Here is a 23,220-nt window from a genome sequence, read left to right as displayed (position 1 = left end):
GCCCTTGGGGAGGAGAGGAGGTGTGACTTTGGGGCAGGTGGCTTTCTTCAGCTGAGAGCCATTCCTGGAGAGAGACTCAGCTGAGAGCTGTCAGCACAAACGCTCTGGAGCAGCTGGGAGAATGAGTGCCTCGACCCTGAAGAGGGGAGAATCTGGGAAGCACACCACAGCATCCGCTGCAATCATTGTTTTCTCCATCTGCTAATAGATAGCATTTGTACTTCGTATTAATTTTCTATTGCTGCACAAATTACCCCCAAACTTAGTAGCTTAAAACAACAAACATGTATTATTCCATAGTTTGTTGGTCATGAATCTGACCTCAGCTTAGGTGTCTCTGGCTCAGGGTCACCAAGCTATTGGCTTGGGCTAAGTCACTTCTAGACTCTACTGTGCTGGAGAGCCCACTTCCAAGCTCACTCATGGGGTTGCTGGCAGGCTTCCGTTCCTGGACAAGTCCTCCATGGGCTGCCTTAAGTGTTTTCATGACATGGCAGCTGGTGATTGGAGAGGTAGAGACCATGACCAAGAGTCTTTTTGTAACTAATCTTGGAAGTGACACTGCATCACTTCTGTCATATTCCATTCCTGAGAAGCAAGTTGCGAAACCAGCCCAACCAAAGGCGAGAGGATTGCACAGGGTGTGACTGGAGGTGGGGGCCACCCTGGAGCGGCCTGTCACAAATACTACCCGGCAAACACCAAGCTGAGCATTTTACCTGCACGGCTTTATTCAATCCTCACAGTGACCTTAAGGGAGTTGCTATTAATATCCTCCCTTGCAGATGTGGACACAGGCGCAGAGTGGTTAGATAACTTACAGCCACAGAAGTGACGGTTAGGGGAGAAAAGGTCGAGCCCAAGTTTGTCTGTGAACAAGCCTGTGTGTTTCTAACTCTTATACTGTCTCCCCTGATAACATCTTGGGAAGGTCGATGTCATTGCAAAGATTGAAGCTAAGTAAGGGGCTACCATGCTTTAGGTGCAGGGACTGGGGGTGAGATGTACCAGTCAGAGGGCTCTAAACCCAGGCAGTACCTAACCCAGGAAGTTCTGGGAACACAGAAGAGCAGGCCAGAAATCTGGGTGGAGGGCAATTCTGAAATGGTGGCGTTCTTGACGAAATCAGCTGTGGACATGAGGAAACCCTCCTTCCTCTCCAAGTCCACAGTTGCTGAATAGGGATTGGAAATAGAAGTAGCAGGGTTACACATGAGCTAAAACTGTTACTTCGTCATGCCCCCCAAAGTTCTTGCATAACGGACTGTGCAGAATTATAAGCTCTTAGTAACTGTTAGACCTAAATCTGAGGGCGTTTCCAGGTTATCTTATTGCTGTGTAACAAACCACCCCGAATCTTAGTGGTTTCTAACAAAAATCATTTATTTCTGGTGACTCTTTGGGTTGGTGGGGCAGTTACTCTGCTGGCGTTACCTGGGCTCTTAAGCATGCGTTTAGTTGGAGTGTCGGCTGACCTGAAGGGCCTGCTATGGCCTCAGCCACGTGCCTGGAACCTTGACAGGGACAGCTGGGACCTCTTCTCTCCACGCGGTTTCTCATCAGTCAGGGGTCTCACCTGAGCTTCCTCAGTCACGTTCCAAGAGAATTAAAGGCAGAAGCTGCACAGGCTCCAGGACTTGCAACATCATTTCCCCACATCCTATTGGTCAAAGAATTCCTAAGACCGGCCCAGATTCAAGGGAGCTGAGAATGGCCACACTTCTTACTGGGAGTTTAATGGAAGGAGGGGCAAGGACAGACTACAGAAGGGTGTGGACACAAAGAGGCGTGACTCATCGAGGATCGTTGTACGGGCAGTGGGTTAGAGGCCCCATGAAACAGGACTGACTGCAGTGTGCCCAAGATTTGACCTGTCTCCGCTGCAGGGCACCGGAATGAGAGATGGCTAATCTGTGCAGGGAGCTTCAGAGTTTGGACCCAGGCAGAAATAGAAACACGTAAGACTTAAAATGTTAGAAGATCCAGTTAAAACAACCCGATTCTGTAGGAAATTGAATTCAAGCTGCTGCTGGAATAAAATAATACACATATACACTGCTTTAGGAAAAGATTCTTCAAACTGCAGGTAGGGCTTAGTGGGTCTTAAAATTAATTTAGTAGTTCATGATCAGCATTTAAAAAATAGAATAGAGGGCTTCCCTGGTGGCGCAGTGGTTGAGAGTCCGCCTGCCGATGCGGGGGACACGGGTTCGCGCCCCGGTCCGGGAAGATCCCACATGCCGCGGAACGGCTGAGCCTATGGGCCATGGCCGCTGAGCCTGCGCGTCCGGAGCCTGTGCTCCGCAACGGGAGAGGCCACAACAGTGAGAGGCCCACGTACCGCAAAAAAAAAAAAAAAAAAAAAAAAGAATAGAAAATATCAAAGTGCAGCACAAAGATATTTTTCTTGGACTTTTAATTCACTTTTATAAATAAATTCATAGATATGTATATTGGATAGCCAAGTAATGAGAAAATACATTTCTTACTATGGGTCACAGCCAAAGTTTGAAAGCCACTGATTTAGTATACACTGGGGTAGGGGGAATATCCACTTTATATTCATGAAAAAAGTGTGTTAACATCAGCATCTAGTCAGAGTTACAAGATGATGAAGAATAAGAATGGTAATTCTATGATTTGGGCAGTTTTGTTCCGTTCTAAGAGGTTTGAAACAAAAGGAACCTTGAACAAGATTTCCTTTCTCTGTGCTTAACTCCCTCACTGGAATCCTTAGACAGAAAGAAACGGGAATCCTGAGCGTGAAAGGCTCGGTAGAAAATAGTCGATCCTCCAGTGGCTACAGTAACAGCTCTGAGGGCAAGCCTCACTGTTGGAGAATTATTTACTTGTTTGTTGTCAGATTTCCTCCACTGGAACACGGGCTCCATGAGAGCAGGGACTGTGTCTTGTTCACGGCTGAACCCCCGGTGGCCAGGTCAGGGCCCAATACATGTTAGGCACTCCATAAACATTCGTGGAGTAAACAAACGAGTGCACGAATTAATGGGAATAGGGGAAGGAAAAGGAGCCTCATCCAGGTACCACATTTTATAATCACTGCTTTTCACTGAGTGTACTTTGTAAGCGCTTTCCATCTGTCTTCTTTTTCTTCAGACTGATTCAGAACCCAATCATGATCCTTTTTTTCAAATACTGTTTTCTAGGATATGTTCAGATTATCGTTCAGCTAGACAGAGTAGTGTTACTGAAACCAATCAGCACTGAGCCAGGCGGCACAGAATAAAAGAGAACTAATCACTCTAACTTTGGCCAGCAGCCTTGAAAACATGTTACCCTTCATAAAGAGGTCAGCAGGATTTGTGGGCTGGCCAGCCTATTATGAGGACGGTCACATGAGGATAAGGAAGGAAGAAATGAAGTGAAGAAATACACACAATGGATATGACTACTTTTTTTTTTTTTTTACTGTGAACATTAGCATTAAGTTGGTTACCGTACACATCCAAAGGCCCAGCATCTCAGAAATATCATGAAGTGGCACACCTTGTACCAGAGTCTCATAAGAATAAAATAAACAATGCTACATCAAGTGGTTAAAAATACACAAAAAAGTAGTTTTAACAGTCTATAAATTTTTTATACTTAAAATCATGATTGAGTTGAAATTAAAAAGTGCATTTCAATTGCTAAAAAAATAATATTGGTATAGTTAACACAAGGGGGGAAAATCAGTACATTGAGGGATCTGACAGGATGCTGGAATACAGAGGACTCAGGGAAGCTGGGCAAGTTTGGGGACCCAGGAGGGAAGCTTGGTTCCCCCTCCCTACGGTTCCCTGGGGCCAAGCAGCTCTCCTCTCCCCAGTATCTTTCCCATCTTACGAGATCCTGTCCTATTACCTGTCACCTCCCCAACTGAAAGACTCCTCTAAACTTCTTTGCAGCACGAGAGGTACCTGTCCTACATGAGTCCACCTTCACCTTCAATTGCGTCCTCACAGAGGTAGGAGAGGGACACTGCCCTCTTCTGGACTTGACACAAGTACCCCAGCTACATGGCCTTAATCCTTATGACCTAGCAGGCAGAACAGGGACCAAGCAGCTTCTGTTTTGTCAAACTCCTTTGGACAAATGTTCAACATTCAACAACAAGCTTTGTAAACCTAACGCTGAACAACTCCTGGCAAGCAAACTGGATTTTTTTCTTTAAGAAAAGAGGAAAAGTGCAAGTGATTTCAGTACTGTTGGGGAAAACGAAAATACAGACAGACAAGTTACACCTGGCCCCCTTGTTACCTAAACCAATCACAGCTTCAGTTTTGTTTTTTGCCAAGTGCTGGGGTTACAAGTGGATGCCTCTATCTGTCTGTATTGCTCAGGGTCAGACTTGGCTGGGGAAAAAGGGCCAGGCAGGTATCTGTTCGCAAGGCCATTCCAGGTGCAAATGCCTCCTGGCTCTACGGGCTGAACAGTTAGGGTCTGGTGTTCCTCTTAGTTGACTGCTGACCTGCTTCTTGTGAGGAAGGTGCTGCTATGAGCACAAACAAAACTTGTGGTCAGAGAGCTGATGACAGTTAGGAGCCCTAAGACAAGTAACTGACACAGAGGGAACACACACTGAATCCTACCCGGGAGGAGCGGCTGCTGCAGGGGACTCCCTACAGGTCAGGACACAGGGCTGACCCCGCTGACTTGGTCCCTGCTGTAACAGACATCTGCTTGGAGCAGAGAAGGTAAGAAGCACTTCCTCATTCATACTCCAGAGCTACCCCTGCCGCTCATGTCCTTCTCAGAGATGTAATGGCCCTGCGCTGGCGGTGGGACTTGGGAGAAAAGAAGTGAGGAGGGTGGCCTTCCTGCTCTGCACTTAGCACACAACGGATCCCCCATGGGAAGGTTCTGGCTTTCAATCTCTGGCACCGATATGTAAAAAGGCTAATTCAGATGCCTGACCCACAAGGACCTCTGACCCACATATCAACCTTTGTTTCCATCATGAAGGCTGAGCACTTAGTAATAAGGGAAAATGTCTTAAAAACCAAGATCTATAAATAAATATTGAGCCTAGAGAGAATATTCTATAAGAGACTTAAAAGCGGGATCTTTCTTTAGAAGGCAAGAATAAAGAAGCTAAAGTATTTTGTTGCTCCCTTGTGGACAAAGCCCGTACTGCTGGTGGAGCAGAATCATGCTGCCCATGTCAAGAGGAAGATGCATATTCGAACGTATGGAAGATGGAGAAGAATTCATCTGATTTTCAGAGGCTGCATAGATATGGTTGGGGATACAACGTCAGCAGTAAACACCAAAACTACGCCACACGGTTTCTTCCTTTTTTACTTTTGGAACAAGTCTAATGAGTTGAATAATGAAGCACAGAAAAGATACTTCTAGGATGGGCTGGAGCTTCTAAAAGAACAAAATATTTCCCACCAGCTTCTGAATGCGATTAAACGCAGCCTCAAGTCCTACGCAGAATGTGAGTTGGTGTCTCTGGCCTTGTGATCACACGGTCCCTTTTCACCTGTAGAAGTCAGGTAAGAAGGAAGCTGTGTGTGCTCAGAGGAGCTGGATATTTAGAAACAACTTGATTCTTTGGCACATCCGCTCTAGAGACAGGCTCTTTGGTTGATCAAAACCAACAATGCAAGTTCCAGATTTCCTTCCAAAGTTAAGCAAAATTCAGCTCCTACCCCTTCTTGCCCCATCCCCAAAATCATTTTCAAGTAATTTGTAACATCCCTGATCTCACCAGGAAGCTCAAATGGTGTGAAACTAGAAGGTGGAGGAGATACTTCTTAGAGGCAAAGGCCCTTTGATACTCGTGCCAAACGTCTCCTACGTACAAAGACATGAAACAAGCCAACAGTCTGTCTCAGGGATGTGGCTCCTCAGGTGTGAGCGCCCCCCTCCCCCACTCCCCGCACGGCTCCCACTGCTGTGCTGCCTGAGAGTCCCAGGAGAAAAGCCACAGATTCAAAGTGGTTACTTTAGGTAGCCAGTTACCACCTAAAAGAGGCAAACTTCTAGGTTTGGGGACTATCGAGGCATACTAAAGCAAGAAGATTTCAAACAACAAGAAACTCTTGTCACTTATTTCTGTAGAAATCTACTTTTTGCATTTTGTAAACGAGTATTCCCATTCCAAACAACCAGTGACATCTTCAAATGTCTTGAATTTATTCATTATCAAACATAAGCATTCTCACAATATCACACCATCCCACCATAACATACTGTCGCCAGATAAAAGGAACAAGAATTTATTAACAGCTGCCTTCTTAGACTCCCACTTCACGTGGTTGTTAGTTAGCCTTGAAAACCTGAGTATTAGTATCATCCACTTTAAGGAAAGAGGCATGACGTTTTAAGTCAGAAAGGAAAAATTTCGACTAAGGCCAAAATACTCAACTCAATAGCTTTCATGCACTTAAAAAAAAAAGCAATCTGATTTCCTCATTTTAATGAGGTCTATCTGTTTTCAGTTTGGGAGGAGAATTGAAAGGGAGCAAGACACCTGTACGCAGCACGAACTGCAGTTCTGACCGTGAAAGATGAGCCAATCGCTACAATGTTTTATCAATAAGGTGCTCATATCACATGGAGAACACACTGAAACCTCCTTTTTATGACATCCTTCATATACTACGTTATCAACGATATTTTAAAAATTAATTAGATGTGAACAAGTAGAAGAGAGTAACCGGAAGTTTTTGAGGGACAGAAGGATGAGAGAGGCAGATCAAACATCAGTAAAGGACTTCTGATAAACCCAGAGAGCAATTTTAAATTGATTTGACTAAAATAACATTATGGGTACAACCTGGCCAAATGTTTCTCGAAGAGAGAGAGCGTATCAGAACAGGGCATAGCAAGAGCAGCAATCTAGATCCCTTAATCAGAAAGGGGAGGCATTTCAGGAAGACTAAGACGAGAAAAAGATGTTCAAAAGAGATACTCAATGACCTTTAATTTGAAAGGAACATCTACTTTCTGGTGAAAGAAAGGAACATGAGCAGTTACGATAAGGAGAAAGCCTTTCATCACTAGAGATGTAATACGTGAAGAAATAAGATATACATAAAAGTTTAAAACATAATCTAAAAGTGACATGGGGGAGCAAAACAGAAATACATAAAAAATTCACATCCAAGGTTTTAGAGCTAGTTTGTAGAGACAAATCAATTGGAATAAGAGTGAGTTCCAATACTCATGGAGGATGAATAATCAGAGGTAGGATTTAGATCAGGAAAAGAATGTTCCATGATGCTGGCTTTTTGAAGGCACTCAAGAACAGAGTGAGAGAGACTGAAGCTGCAGTGAGATAATACAGGATCAGTGAGAGATGTACACGCACTAATCTGTCATAAGGAAATAAAAACAACTCCAGGAACACTATGACGAGACATATATTATCAAGTTATACACAGAGTCTAACAAGGTAGAAATCCGCTTTGTAAGTAGCTTCTTACAACAATATAGCTTCTACTTAGGGAATGAGAAAGAGAAGTTTGTTTTCCCGATATGCAATTCTGCAAAATAGCTTAATGAAAAAGTTGATAAGTGGTACATTATCTAGTTCTTTAAACAAATTTACTGAGGCTAAGGCTTCAGAGCTGGGACAACCAAGGAGTTTGATTTTCCTTTGAATCTTGCAAAACCTATCCTCTAAGACAAAAAGATCTGATCACAAAGTCTATAAAAAGTCTAGAGAGTATAAAAGTACAGAACTATGAAAGTAGATATATCGATGGCAACTTTTATGGCTTCCATAGAAAGTGTAGAGAGGATCTCTGGTTTGCTTTATCGAGGTAGCATCCAGGGTCGGAAGGTCATTGTCATGTGTTATAAACACTACAGGTGACAGAAGCAGGTTAGCTAGGGTGTCACTAGTACATAATAATGCCAGTATCTCTAGTGGCTAATGACCTTTCATTCCTGAAAAAAATGATCTTTTGGGAAATTTCCTATCTTGGTTTAGGTAAATGAAAATTAAAACCCAATATTCACTTGCTCAATTTTATAGTCTGAAGAATTCCAAGTGAGTTGATTTTTGTAATGGGAGATAGTTGATAAAATTCTTAGGTGTAACTCATCCCTTTTTCATCAAATACTTCCCATACGGTCTGCAACAGCATCGAAATGTTCATATGTGGATCAGCGATGTAATAAAAGTTGTCTCTTCTATGCAGTAGCTCAAACAGATGGGTTTCTCTAACTTTAGTTTTCTTCTCTCTCTCTCTCTCTTTAAACATTAAAACCCCACCTACCATTCTGTGTTTCACTAACGGAAATCTTCAAGATGTGGTAAATATAGTACACGTCTGCAATGGAGTTCTATTTCTGCTTGATGTTCTTAAGATTTAAAACTTCCAGTGAAATAAAAATTAAGCTAAACAAGCATATCCATTCAAAAAACATAAAAAGTGAAAAAAATTTCAAGAAGTAGAAAAAGTGTACAAGTATCTCTTCCGAGTATTTTGCCTCCAGTTAGTATATAAGGGACAGTCAAATTATAGGGAGCGAGATATGGGAACATATGTATATGTATACCTGATTCACTTTGTTATAAAGCAGAAACTAACACACCATTGTAAAGCAATTATACCCCAATAAAGATGTTAAAAAAAAAATTATAGGGAGCATTCTAACCGCGATGAAAAGGTACTTTCAACCAATGTAGTTTTACAAAAGATGGTACAACTGTGGTAATATCCACGCTCAGTCATTAATTTAGAACGGTTAATGGAAAAACGGCAGACTGTAAAAGTATACACAACTGATTTGCAAAGGTTACTTTGAACTACTGTAGTAAAGTTTTATGTGGAGACTTCCCTGCTTGCTAAAAACAAGGATCAAATCACAAATATACACGGAAAGGAAGCCACGTGCTTTTAAACCGTTCATCTTATTTTCTTCATTCAGATGTAAAGTCTGACTCAGTATGAGCCCGCCCCACTCAATTTGAGAAAGCAACGAGCAGCCTTTCATTCAGGCTAAGGAAGAGTTCATATTTGAATGATAAATCTATGAGAAAAGAAGAGAAAAGTGCAAAAAAAATTTAAAAAGCAATAGCAACTCAAGCTGGGAATTTTCAAGTAAGTCTTAACTCTAGCAATGATACAAGCCTTTGAAGACAGTAGAATTAAGTCAGGAGAAACAGCCTCAATTTGGTATCTATATAATGCTGAAATGTGGCCTCTGTCGTCTTTAAAATTTAAGTACAGATGAGGGCTGAGAACTCAAACTCCTCCCCAGTTCTTTTTTTCATAAACAGATAACAAGTAGTTAATAAGTCTTGAATAAGTCACAGGGTGCTGTACTATAGGTGGGAGGGAACACACCATATATAAATGCAACTTTTATTTTAGTAAAGGACCCCAATCAAAATTTTAACCCTGAGTTTGAGTCTTAAGCGTGTTAAACCTGATGCACGTATATGTTTAAGGCTTAATTCTTCAGTTCTTCTATTCAGAAGCATTAATGGTATGAATATTCTTAATGCATTTCGTTAGGCATATGTAATATGACACTGGTGAGGAGTCATTATATTCTGAGCAGTTTTCCCGAAGACCACAAACCCCAAATCAGGGAGGGTATGCTTATCTAGGGAAAAAAAATTGGAAGTTTCCAGATTGTTCCACAATACATTTCACTAAGAAATGTACTGTTTGACAATGCTGATTTTAAAAAAAAGATAATCCTTTCTTTGCTTCTGTTAAGGGTGGTGGTGATTATTTGCTTAATATTGGTTTTCCTATGTAGTAGCTCTTTTCTTATGGCTATATTCACTTGAATGGAAAATCAAATACGACTACCTGAATTTTCCAGTGTGTAATTATAGTACACCTCGTAAAATGGTTGATTCAATGGTCTCAAGTCTAGAATTCAGAACTGCTGCCCAATATTGTAAATTTATTTAGAACAAAATAAGGTATAACCAATTAACTAAGCTGTAATTTACATCTTGAACATCATTTTAATATTACAAGCTTGGACATGAAATAATGGTATGTCCACACATGGTATATCCACAAACTTGTCATGGAACGCCAAGGAGACTGTGTGAATAAGGGGAGGCAGCCGCTAAAGATATAACAGTCATAAATAAGGAATTAACTTTTCTTATTGGTTTGGGTACTTGAGTGTTCCAAGAATGTATACAAATATTTAAAACCACATTCCTTAGAAGTTACATCCAGAAACAGGAAAAGTATGTCTTGAGATACTTTTCCGCCTCATTCCCAAATTCTCCTATGCTCATTATAGAAGACAAAGGCAGTAATCAGAAGGAAAAAAATCTGGAAATATTAAACCAAAAAGCTAACAGAGAATGCGATATTTTAAAAATAGGGACTTAACCTCAATGGAAAGAGTTCCAGTTTTCCTACCACAGAGCTAATCAGCCAGAAAAAGTGCTGTAAGTCTATCTGCACACTTAATATTAAAAATCAAAAAATAAATAAAAGTCAGGGTTCTGATTCAGGCAAAGATTTAAAACCTTGAGGAAAGAAAAATGAAGAGATTTCAAGATCAAAAAAATGAGAGAGAGAGAGAGAGAGAGGGAGAAAGAAAGACCTCGCTTTGAAACTCAGTTCGCTGAGATGAAAAATTACAAAATTTTTATCTACACTGAGTCTGGATAAATGTGATCAGTTAAATATAACCAATCTGTCAGCCCTTCTGTTCAGCCTTTCTTCTAATGAGCTCCTGACTGACCATGCTCTTTAGAAGTTACCCGAACTCTTTCAAACCTGCCCCATTTGCGGCTCTCCTTATCACCAAGAAGGCTGCTATCACATCATCGCTTGCAGAGGACAGGGCAGCAAAACGTCGTTTTCTCCCTCTCACCACAATTTAAACTGTGTTAGAATAGCTCGAAGTTGTGACTACATCCATGGATAGAAGAGACATTTTAAAAGTCATAACCAATTTGTGTTCTTATCCGAATTTCTCAGCCGCTATCAGGCAACATCATGTTTGTGATTTTAGTGTACTATTTTATCTTTTTGTGACAATTAGAAAAATAAAGCAACCTTAAAGTGAGCAGTGTATTAGGAGACTTCAGTTGGTCGTCCCACAGAGGCTGAACCTGAACACATTTCTGGGGGAAGCGAGACGTGACTGAGAGGAAACAGCCTCCGCCACGTCCTCCTCTTGACGGCGAGCAGCTTTACTCAGATTTTCAAAACAGGCCAGCTTCAGGTGACCTCCCTGGAAAAGGCTCAACCCTCTGCAAATCATTCCATTCAACGTACTAACTGAACCGAACGAAACATGGAGGACACAGCATGTCCGTGAGCCTAACAGGCCCCCGAGTGTTAAGCAGAGATTAAAAAACTACCAAGGACTTATGCCGGATTCCGAAAGCAAAACCTCATTTTCGCAGTAACCTGGTCTGGAGACCCTTTCAGATACATCTAGTCTCTGAAGCACCTTTGAGTTGTACGGATGTAAGAATAACTTTGAACTATAGAAGTTATATGCATCTTTAAGAATCACATTTTGATGATTATAAAAATTTTTTCTATTTTACAACATAGGTCCAGCTACACTGAAAAAATTACACTGCTTATTGAAATACATTTCATTTTAGAAACAGACTACTAAAGAAGTCTATACAAAAACTCTAAAATAATTTCTGTAGTAAAATAAAGAGTGCATTAGGAGAGCTACACAAAGAAGAAAATTTCTGTCTTTCTCTATAATGCTTGATATACTGTGAAACATGGCTAGCTCGACTCCGAAGCCAGCACCGAAAGCTGAAAAGAATGTTACGATACACAGTGATACAATTAATGCTCTGGATTAATGTCACAGCCTTCCCGATTAGTACAAAGGAAACCAGGCCTGTCCCCTCTTTGAGGAGAAGTCCAGGATATAAAAGCAAGCATACCTCATCAGCTGATATGAAATTATAAAATTCCACAAGTCTGAGTATTTGAAATTTATAAAAGTCACCAGAAAATGCAAGCAAATTGGGCTTTAGTTCGGTGGTTCCCTGGTTCGACAGTTCCCTCCGTGAGCTCAGGGTCTTCTCGTCCACTCCCTCGGATGCGCTGATTCACCAAGACAATGACAAAGCTCTGGGTGGAGGCTGAGGAGAGTCTGACAGCTACAGAAACGCTCACCAACCCCCACTCTGCAAACTCACACCGGGGCACGGAACTCGCGGAGAACACGTTTAAGGAGATGGATGTTAGTGATGCTGGGCTGAACTGTTCTTCTCTGCCAGGTGCCGCAGAAAGGTGTCCTCACCCTGGCCCCTGTTATTTAAAGGCTCACTCTTAAAGAGAGCTGGAGGTGGGGGGAGGTGAGGGACTGGGGGGATAGGAAGGTGGTGTGGGTGGTGAGGGTGTGCGTGGATGTGAAGGTGCGAGAAGGGGTGGGGCATGGGCCGAGGGGTTAGCGTGCTGACGGGGTTCATGCTGATGGGAGGGGCGGGGGTCGTGGGGGTGCTCCCCACAGAAGGAACTGGGGTGGCCGGGGAGGTTGTGAGTGGGATCTGGACAGCAGGCGGCACGTTCACGGGGCTGGTCACCCGAAAGCACTTCTCCTTGTGGGCCTTAAGCATGTTGGAGAAGCGGAACCGCTGGCCGCACACATCACACGGATAGGGCTTCTCGCCTGTATGAGTTCTGCGGTGCCTCTTCATGTTGGGGCGGCTGGTGAAGCTTTTGCCACAGATTTCACAGATAAAGGGTTTCTCTCCTGAGACGAACACAGACACAAAAACAGGATTAACACACTAGGCGGCAAGTAGTTGCCCCAGCTATTCCTCATACTAAAAAAGGAGGTTACCACTCCTCTCCCTTATGGCATATTACATTCTAGTAGTCATAACAGAGTTCCCCAAGGTTGGGACTTCACAAAAAGGAGCAGATACAACGAAAACTTACTTACAACCTACCATCTGGGCTTGGTTAAAAGAACAAAAAGGGCTTCTACAGTAGTGATCTTCCACATCCTACAGGACGAAGTGTTCAAATGGCTTTCCTGTGTTCCAGGGAACCAAGCCCACAGATGAATCTCTGCCTCTAAGCATAGGCGAGCTGATCTGTGAGCAATTTCTGACATTCCAACCCAGAGTAGGACTTTGCTGAAAATGTCTTGTGGAGGACATAAGTCTCCGCACGTCAACTCGAACACAATCCTTAGAATGCGGCTTACGCTTTGCTATCTGGGGAAATTCTGGACTGACTCACCCTACAACACAGATTTCGCACCACAGTGTTTCTCTGCAGGCGGCTCTCCATTACGTGGGGCTGTCTGCACACCTGAAGAGCGCTCAGCGGTCCTGGCGCCAGACTACTTATATGCCCCCAAGAAATTCTGACCATCAAGAATGTCCCCACACCATTTCCAAATGCCCACGGGTGTGGGGAGGGTTGAGCGGCAGGCTACCGTTCTTGGTGGAGAACCACTGGGAAAATGAGCCAAAAAGGAAACAAAACCCCCTAGTTCTAAGGGCACTTAGGGAGGAAATTAGGTTTGGGTTCTAAGGGCTTAATTTTTAAACTTCCTAACTTTCCTTTGGGCTTACTGCTTAGTTCTATGCTATGTCTGCCTGCCTCTCTCCCCAGGCCATAGGGAGAAACAAAATGATGTTTGGACATACACGTCCATGGTCACTGCATCCAGAATGCTGTGGTGCGGTGCGGAATACCTGTCCACGTGTGCTTCAGCGACCATGTGCTTGTATTTAGCAATTCCTTCACCAATGCTCAGTGAATGTCGCTTGTATCTCTACTGTAGCTCCTGCTGCAAGAGTTTGCTCTCACTTCAATTGTTACTCTCTTTGTTTCTAACAGGTGTCCTTATTCTACTCTGTATAAATAAGAGCTGTTGTGTATGGAGTCTTAGTGTGTGCTTGGCACTGTTCTAATCCCTTGACACCTTATTAACCTCTGGTGATCCTCACAGCCTTATGAGGTAGGTACGCTATTAAGAAAATTAATTAAGAAACTTGCTGGAGGTTCTACAGTCAGTGGAGAGGCAGGATTTAAAACTCTGCAGTCTGGCGCCAGACACGTAAAACAACGGCGCTTCACACCTCAACGTTCTGTGCATTCCTGAACACACAAAGGAATGTTATTTTCTTACTGTTTTCCTCCACTTTGGGACTCCTTCTAACACTACGAGCAAACTCCCCTTTATCCATATTGTAGTCCTTATTTCTTCTCTCTGCCTTTGAAAACTGACATCTCCTGTTGCTTCCTTCCATGGAAGCCAGACTTTTCCTCACTTCCCATGAGAGACTGAATCGAACCGTCAGGGGGGATCAGTTTTCTCCATAGTTACCGGTACTATTTGCTGACTATAATATTTCTTTTATCTCCCTACCTTTCATTATTCAATCACTGCCACTGCTAGGCTCTTCACTGTGATTCACACACATCTTTCTAGATAAATTCTGTCCTGGCTTGTGTTCCTTCCTTTTAATCCATTTCCTCCAATTAAAAACTTCAAATTCTATGTTAAATGGAATTGATTAAATCAGCTGTGGTATGCCCAGCTAATGGAGAGTACCACTAAAAACAATATTATAAAAGTATAGAAATGTAGTTACTGACATGAAAATCTATAATCTATTATCTATAGTCCATTAAGTAAAACAAGCAAGTTATGAACACGTATGCATGGTATTATCCATTTTTAATGAAAAATACGTGTAGGAACATATGGAAAGAAATACAACAAATGTTACCAGTGATCGTCTCTAGATAATGGGATTATGAGTGACATTTTACTCTATTTTTAAATTTATTTTTATTTATTTATTTATTTATTTTACTCTATTTTTGATGCTTATATGTACTTCCTGTTTTCTAAACTAAACATGATTTACTTGTATAATAAAATGTTTTAAAAGCACACCTGTTTGATAACCTATCAATCCCCTTGACCCCGTCCTCCTTGACTCTCCAGAGTTAACAGTCTTCGCTGCTAACAGCCATGCGGAACCAGAGCCTAAGGACCTAATGTTTGAATTATTAGTCTAATACAAGCAAACATTCTCCACTTAATTCACTAATCACTTCCTAGGTTCACTAGACACTTTATTCATTGACAGTTTACTTAATGCGTGGACATGTAACTTTCTGTTATGTGCTCAAACCCGGATCCAGTCCTGGATCTCTCTCATCATCCATCTCTCATTTGTAGTCTTCTAGGCTATAATGATTTGCCGCAGAAAGACTAAAAACTATTAGAACTGGCCTACCATAAATCTATGTATTCAAATTTAAATGGGTCCTTTTAACTACTTAGTAATCTTTTATCCATTTCTTGATGTCCTACCAAATTTTCCACATTTGTTACTCCAGACGTAAACCCACCCAACTCTAACTCTCATTATTCATGAGGCCCCATCTCCTAACTGTGCTAATGACTGATGATAAGGTTTCCCTGAAACCTCAAAGTAAGATTACAATGAGGCTGAAACAAGGAAAAATCAAAATGTAACATTTGAAATCAACCACCTGCACAATGTCCCACTTTAAGGAAGTGCTAGTAAATGGGTGGCTGGAGGAGGTACTAACAGCTAAGTCCATCAGGGTAACTAGAAAGCACGTATGTCAATACATCTTATGATGTAACCTAACTGTTACATACAGATAAAGCTAACCTAATGATAAGAAACGGTACTGTAATGAGTCTGAAGAACGCACATAACAAATGAAGACAGAATCTGCAGGGAAGATAGAAAGAGCAGGAATTGGGCTACTTAGCTGTCTTTTGAACTTTCAAAGGAAAAAGTGATCTGGCCAATGAACACAAGCACCCCAGTCTGCTTATGAATATCCTGGAGCAGCATCAGAAATCTGTGCATCTATATATCTGGCCTACCATCACGTTACAGTCGTTCACCTGGATTACTGCAATATCCACCCGACTGGTTTCACCACCTCTATTCTTGCTCCCCATCCTCCAATCCACTCTCCACACTGTAGCCAGAGCGACCTTTCAGATGTGTCACGTTCTGCTTAAAGCCACTGAAGAACGTCCCACTGTCCTCAGAATAAAGCTCAAACTTTTTTACATGGCTTATTCTGTGATGCGGTACTTGCTTACTGCTCCCCAGTACCGTGTCTTATTATACTCCCTGCCTCCCCTCCTCCCCCCATCCATCAAACTCTAACCAACTTCATTTAGTGGTACTTACTATGCTCTCATCACCAAACCACTGTTATGCCTTGCCTGTCTATCACCCCAACATGACTGTAAGCTCTGTGAATCTAGGGACTATTTCAGTCTTGTTCGCTACAGTAGCCCCGTTTAGTAGATTCTTGATTAATATTTATAAATAAGTATTAGTTAATTCTAAGACATGCATTTTCCCCCAAATATTTACATCTGTGAAACTGACATACACCATATGACACGGTGACGTGTCATTCTTTAATTTGCAGCATTTTCTTAGTGATAGATAAATGAGGTTTGTCTTAAAACTGATGGCTTCTTGGATTCCATGAAGGATGTTACTCACAATTAAGATCACTCAATTACCTTCCTTTGCTGTAATTTTCTGTCCCTGATGATCTTGTGATTATAATTTAGCTTCTCATATAAATTTATTTTAGGCAAAGAATATTCAGACCAAAGAACGTAAGAGTTCGGAAGCACTTGTCACTCAGGCTTTTCACTGTAAATTAGCAACTTTATTTATATATTATTAAGATTGTTTAGCACAGATCAATCCCTCTGGCCCTCATCTGCTTGGGTACACTGACAGATTCTGGAAGCTGAGAACCAGACTCTGGGGTGGTGCTCTTTGCCCTCATGATGTCCTGCGTATCCCTCCATTTTATTACTTGCTTCATTAAATTTGTATCAGAGTAACTAAGTGTGTGTTTCTGGAGTCAGACTGCTTTGGACAAGTTCTTTACTCTCTGAGCCTCATCTGAAAAATGAAGATAATAATAATAGGTTATTGCAATAAGTTAGAAATTCGAAGAAAGTGCTTAGAACAGTATTTGGTACATGGCAGACATTCAGTGCATTTTAGTGCTGCTATTATCATCATCATCATCATCACTACCACTGGACTGTAAGCTCCTTGAGGGCAAAAAACAGGTCTTAATTCATCCTGTATCCCTCGGCACTGAGCACTGTGCCTGGTACAAAGAGAATCAACAATTATTCTATGTTGAACTCACCCCATGTCCACACCATCCCAGGAAACCCTGCCTGAGGGCTGGTCGGCTTCCCTAGATAAGATCTACCTCACTTCTCTTTAACTGCAAAGAAACAGCCCAATCAGTGTCAGTTCCTGCAATGGCCTTAACCCCCACCAAAACATACTCTAAATGTGGTTTCATCCAGCCTTAAAAGACCTATCCCTTTTCTTCTTTAAAAGCTAACCCTTCTCGGATCCTTTCAGGTACTATTGTAATCCTTATTTAGTACCAAGGAACCAGAGGCCTACAGGGGTTGCATAATTCACTTAAGGTCACACTGCTAGTGAGCGGCAGAGCCAGGTGTGTCCAACTCCACCATCCAGCGCTTTCCCAGTGTGAGCATTACAAACAATACTAAAAGGCAGATGCAAACCAGGGAAAAGGATTTTAACATCGGTGTTAGACAAGGTCCCATATATTTAAGTATATACAAAGAGCTATATATATAAAGAGCTATCATAAACAATAAGAAAAAGCCAAACACTGCAATGGCAAGATGAATACAGAAAAGGCACAAGCAATTCAGAAAAGAAAATATACTGATACCCAACAAGCATATGAAAAAACATGTTCAATCTTACTTAGCAATTAAGTGCAAATTAACACAGTAAGAAACCATTTTTCACCTATTAATTCAACAATGATTTTACTTAGCATTGGATAGGGTTGGGAAAATGGGTATTTTCACGCGCAGCTGGTAAGAGTGTATGTGGATGGCTATTTTGCAATACATACCACCAAGTCTTAAAACTATACACATCCCTTTGCCCTAATAATCCCATTTCTAGGAATTTATCCTAAGTAAATAATCATGGCTGTGTTAGCCACAAAGTTGTTTGTCACAGTATTATTTATAACAGTAGAAAAATTGGAAATAGAAACCATCTAAATGTCCAAAAGGGAACTGGCTAAATAAAATAGAGATAACATCCTTAACAGGACCACTGTAAAGGTTATACTGATTAAATGAGATAATGTATGTAAAGTATTTAAGATAGTACTCAGCATACATGTGCATAATAAATGATGGCTATTATTACAGCAAATTTATAAGAAGGACTATTATACAACCATTAAAATGATATTACTGTTAATGACATAATACAGTAAAATAAAAAGCAGGTTGTAACAGAGCGTAAAGACCCAACTTTTGTTTTTTTACTATATACATGAACGTATAAACACTTATGCATAGTATCTATATGTATATTAAGAAACTATAGAATTAAAAAAATATGTGCTAAAATGTTAACAGTAGTCATCTCTCATTGATAAGATTATAGATCATTTCAATTTTCATATTTTCTAATATACTTTAATAAGTATGTACTACTACTTTTAATGAGAAAAATAAAAACTTAAGTGAATTTAGGTGGCTGTACTCCTTTAGAAGAAACAGGGAATGTTCAGCTTGCCTATTTGGTCAAAGAAGAACACTTAGCATAAAGTTTTATTCAACTTATACATTAATCACAAAATGTACACTTCAGTTTCATATTATGGACATTCAAGGGCCTGAAGAAAGAAAGAAGGACAAAGGGGAAAGAAGAAAGAGTAAGAAACGCAGAAGGAGAAGGAGAGAGGGGGGACCCGGGAGGAAGAAGCGCAGGGAGACGGGCAGAAAAGAGAAGGTGAGCGCAGAGGCTTAAGTGGTGGAGGTTCCTTCCAATCTTGCGACAAACATTTACTGGGCATCTACTATGTGCCAAGCACCGTGTGTAAATATGACACAGCTTCTGCCTTCAAAAAAACTTATTTTCTGTCTAGTTCCATAGTTTCCTGCTGAATTAACAGAAAACTGCACCCTAAAAGCTACTCAGAACTAATAGCCTATCCAAGAGCCACCAGATTTTAAGAGGAGAATTTGTTAAAATACTCTGACATATCCTGCTATCCACTTAGGCTTCAAAGTTATCACTACCTTTTGAGATGTAATTTACGTAAACTCCTCTCATGGCTCTTCCTCTAGCTTATTCCTTGAAATCAGAGGTCCTGCTCTGAATGGGAAAGAAGCCCACTAGGCAGGTGTTTTTCTTTGGACTTAACAGAGATGGGAACTACAGAGGCGCAGCTACAGGCAGAACTTCCTCACCACTAGTTAAGCAGGGTAAGGAAGATAATGTCTTGTGGTTCTTTCTGGCTCTGCTACTCTGTAGACTAATAGAACCTAGAATCCTGTGATTAGATTTTATTTAGAAACTTGAAATATGTTTCACACTGTTCAATTTGTGCCAAGACAGCTAATTCCAGAGCGTCAAGATAAGACAGACGTACAATGCCCCAGTGTTTACAGGGGGCTATTATTCTAACTAGCTTCCTGGAGGCTGTGTGATCCAATGCTTTCAAGACTCAAATCGACGCTATGAAGCACATACCTCTGAAAACACAATGTAGTTAAAATACTACTTAAACTCATTTGATGGATGTGTTCGTAAAAAGTAGTGAATTTTGGTAAATAAAATCCAATCCAATTTTAAGAATATTGAGAGGGTATCCTATTAAAAACAATGTCCTCAGGGACTTCCCTGGTGGCGCAGTGGTTAAGAATCCACCTGCCAATGCAGGGGACACAGGTTTGAGGCCTGGTCCAGGAAGATCCCACATGCCTCGGGGCAACTCAGCCCGTGCGCCACAGCTACTGAGCCTGTGTTCTAGAGCCCACAAGCCACAACTACCGAGCCCGCGTGCCACAACTACTGAAGCCCGTGAACCTAGAGCCCGTGCTCTGCAACAAGAGAAGCCACTGAAATGAGAAGCCCGCGCACCGCAAAAGAGTAGCCCCCGCTCACGGCAACTAGAGAAAGCCCGCACGCAGCAATGAAGACCTTAACGCAGCCAAAAATAAAATAAATAAATAAAACAAAAAAAGCCTGGCCTCCATTTTTTAAAGACCCAGAACCCTTTCCTTAGAAAAATAACATAGACCCATATGCAAAACAAGTTTCATACAATTTCAGGAGATCCTGTGTCCCAAATAAAGAGTCCATCATCTCGAAGGAACCCACAGTTAAAAGGCATTAACAATCCTTTTTTAAATAAATAAAATTATGAACGCCTAACTTTTCGGTATTATAAATTTGTATTTTTATATATCAGGTTTATTTAAAGCAGAATTTGCACTTAGAATGCAGACTCGTGGCTTAGAACTTTAAGTAAACAGACTCACAGGTGATCATTAACAAGTGCTTGAGACATATCTGTACCTTTCCCAAGAAATTCTTACCAGTGTGTGTTTTCATGTGTTCGTCGAAGTACTGCTTCATGTTGAAATCCTTGCCACACCACTGGCACATGAACTGTTTGTGCCCAATGTGGATGCTCATGTGGGAGCGTAGCTGGTACTTGTACTGAAACCTTTCGTCACAGTTCTGCATTGGACACAGTGGAGATTTTTGAATGCCAAGCATAGCAGCTTTACCTGCGCCCACCCTACATAGCCTGAGATTAGGTATATTTTTCATACTCAAAATAGAACCTGCTTGTGTCAACTGTTTGGCTCTGCTATATTTCCGTAGCTGAGTTATAATAAAAGGGAAAATTTCCCAAATAATTATCCCTGAAGTATATCTGACTTCTCTGAATTACTGAGAAAAGTAAAATGACTCGTCACGTGTTATTCCCAAACTTAACCTAATCTGAGTTAACTCTGTGTTAAAAATGACCGCTCTCTATCCAGCAGTGAGATAACGCAACGCTCAGAGCACGGGTCTGACGGCTCTGGGGAAACGCAGCCTTGTGCCTTGCACGAGGCACACCTCTCTCCCACGGCTCACCACGTAAACATAAGCCAGCCCCCATGCCTGGGCCTGGTGGGCAGCACATGCCTTACCTCGCATCTGAAGGGCTTCTCTCCAGAGTGCTGCAAGGAGTGCACCTTGAGTGACATACTGCGTTTGAATGACTTTCCACAGGTTTCACAGGTAAATGGCATGTCTTTCGTGTGTGCTGCAACACAGAATGCACTTATACTCAAAAACAGTCCACCAAAGGGCTCAAATGGGAAAAGAGATACGTCCTACTGTAAGGTGGTCCTGCCACCTTAATTGATTGTTCTCTCATCTGTGAGGCTTTACCGGCAAAGTTCTGAAGGAAAAAATAACAACGTTGCAAAGAAACCTGGGTGTGGAGGACTCTACCATCCAATTTGGTGATGCTCACCGAAGACATGTTGTATTTAGTTTCAACAAGTCAAAACCGATTCAAATACGGCAGTTCCTCATATCCTGCCCAATCCCAAGTATAAAACACACCAAAAAACAAGGGAAAATTATAGGTGTACGAGAAAAGCAACAGAAAAGACTTACCAACCATGTGTTTCCGTACGTGAGCCATGGTATAGAATTTCTTCTCACAAATTTCACAGGAAAATTTCTTTTCTGCATATCCATGGACGATCTTGATATGTTCGTGAAGGGACCAGAGTTTCTTGAATGATTTATTACAGGAAACACACTGAGCAGGATAAATAGAAATAATCTTTATTTATAGGAGCTTCCAGAAAGCCACGCCTGCTGACTGGCAGCTGAAATGGGTGTGCCTTATTATTATTATTATTATTATTTGGCGAAGCTGCACAGCTTGCAGGATCTTAGTTCTCCTGACCAGGGATGGATTGAACCTGGGACACGGCAGTGAAAGCGCCGAGTCCTAACTACTGGACCACCAGGGAAGTCCCACGAAACGGGTGTGCTTTAGATTCGTGGCACAGGCCAGAATCCAAAACAAATCCACGGAGTCCAGATTCCAACACCAACGTCCTCATGTTCTATTTTCCAAGATGAATTTTTTTAGAGACACTTTGGGAGTATGACGACAATGGCAAAACGTAAGGCAAAAAGGAAGTCCCACTAATGTCAAAGAACTGACCGAATTAGCATTATACCTTTGAAAAGAACCTTCAAGTTTTTTTTTTTTTAATATATGGATTACCAAGAGCAGCTGTTTCCTACACGTGGGTTACTATGCAGTTAATACGTGTTTTCCAGAGAATACAAACTAATTTTAAATGAACATAAATAAAAACAAGATAAAGCATACGTTAATGGTTATATATCTGTAGAAATATAACAATGTTTTTGTAGCTTAGAGAATGCATTTGGAGCCTTCATTGACACAAATTATTGAGATTTTATTGTATTTTCCCAAATCTAATTTTCTCTATTAAACATTCCCCCCTGGCAGAATTTAATATGACCCCTCAGCTGTTGGCCTCATCCTCGCCTTTCCCGGGGAGCCCAGCTCCGGATCTCTCACATAGGCATCTGCAGGAGACACAGGCGGTCCTGCCTGGTTCCCTGTACGATGGATCATCACTAGTCTAGGCTATCATAACATGTATCAAAATAAAATGGTTAAAAGCAATATTAGGAAGTTCTAGGTAACCATCGGACTCTGGGATGCTGAAGGGAGCAAGTTGTTATTCACTGTAAATAAAGATCTCTGAACACATTATCCCTTCAGGAAACAAGGACTCTGAGGAGAGTCACAAAGATAAGCCTCCGGTTGGATACTGTTCGAGAGAAGGACAGACAACTCCTATAAGCTATTTTGTAGGGCACAGTTTTAATGTTTACTTGTTACCAGGTCATCAGGATTAGAAATGCAAAAAGAGTTCCTTTAGCAGAATCCACAAAACCTAAATACAAGTTTACATGAAATTATGGTGAGGAATAGTGAAGAAAGTCACACAAAAAAAGGATTTATTAAATGTTTTCTGTACTTAATGAAGCAAATTTGAGTAAAAAAAAACAAACTATATAACATCAAGATCAAGATATACCTTTTTCAGCAACGAATCATTACAGAACTAAGTTTGACCCCTAGGGTGCAGCACAGCATTGCACTCCTTTTGGCCTGAACAACAATTGCAACAGCAACCAGTTCAGAACCAGGCCCTGGGCACCAGTAGTTATTGGAGGGTAGGCACCATGATTCAGTCTTCTTTTATTTACCAAGCGTGTCAGAGATCAAGTCACAACTGACGAATCAAAAAGCAGTGAGTTTTTAGCAAATATAATTTATATTTTTAAAAAAACCTCTTTAAAGTAAAGCAATGATCTTGGTTGTCGATTAAAAG

General features: G+C 41.3%; 1 protein-coding gene across 4 annotated transcripts in view; it reads right to left on the bottom strand.

Annotated features, from left to right (window-relative positions):
- Positions 1-3,413: 3,413 nt before the first annotated feature.
- The window catches only part of ZNF652 (zinc finger protein 652), a 70,464-nt gene continuing 50,657 nt past the window's right edge, over positions 3,414-23,220 (bottom strand). For 3 of the 4 annotated variants that reach the window (XM_079903649.1, XM_079903650.1, XM_079903651.1), the window contains 4 exons: positions 21,449-21,596; positions 20,974-21,089; positions 20,368-20,512; positions 3,414-12,675 (listed from right to left, as the gene is read on the bottom strand). In XM_079903649.1, coding sequence (XP_079759775.1) covers positions 12,164-12,675; positions 20,368-20,512; positions 20,974-21,089; positions 21,449-21,596 — 921 coding nt within the window. In that variant the 3' untranslated portion in view covers positions 3,414-12,163. The remainder of the gene's footprint in view (positions 12,676-20,367; positions 20,513-20,973; positions 21,090-21,448; positions 21,597-23,220) is intronic. The other variant, XM_079903652.1, reaches the window with a different exon arrangement.

This window comes from Stenella coeruleoalba, assembly GCF_951394435.1.
Source record: "Stenella coeruleoalba genome assembly, chromosome: 19".
NCBI lineage: Eukaryota > Metazoa > Chordata > Mammalia > Artiodactyla > Delphinidae > Stenella > Stenella coeruleoalba.
Note: the sequence above shows the minus strand (reverse complement) of the source record. Positions and strands in the feature narration are given on the sequence as shown.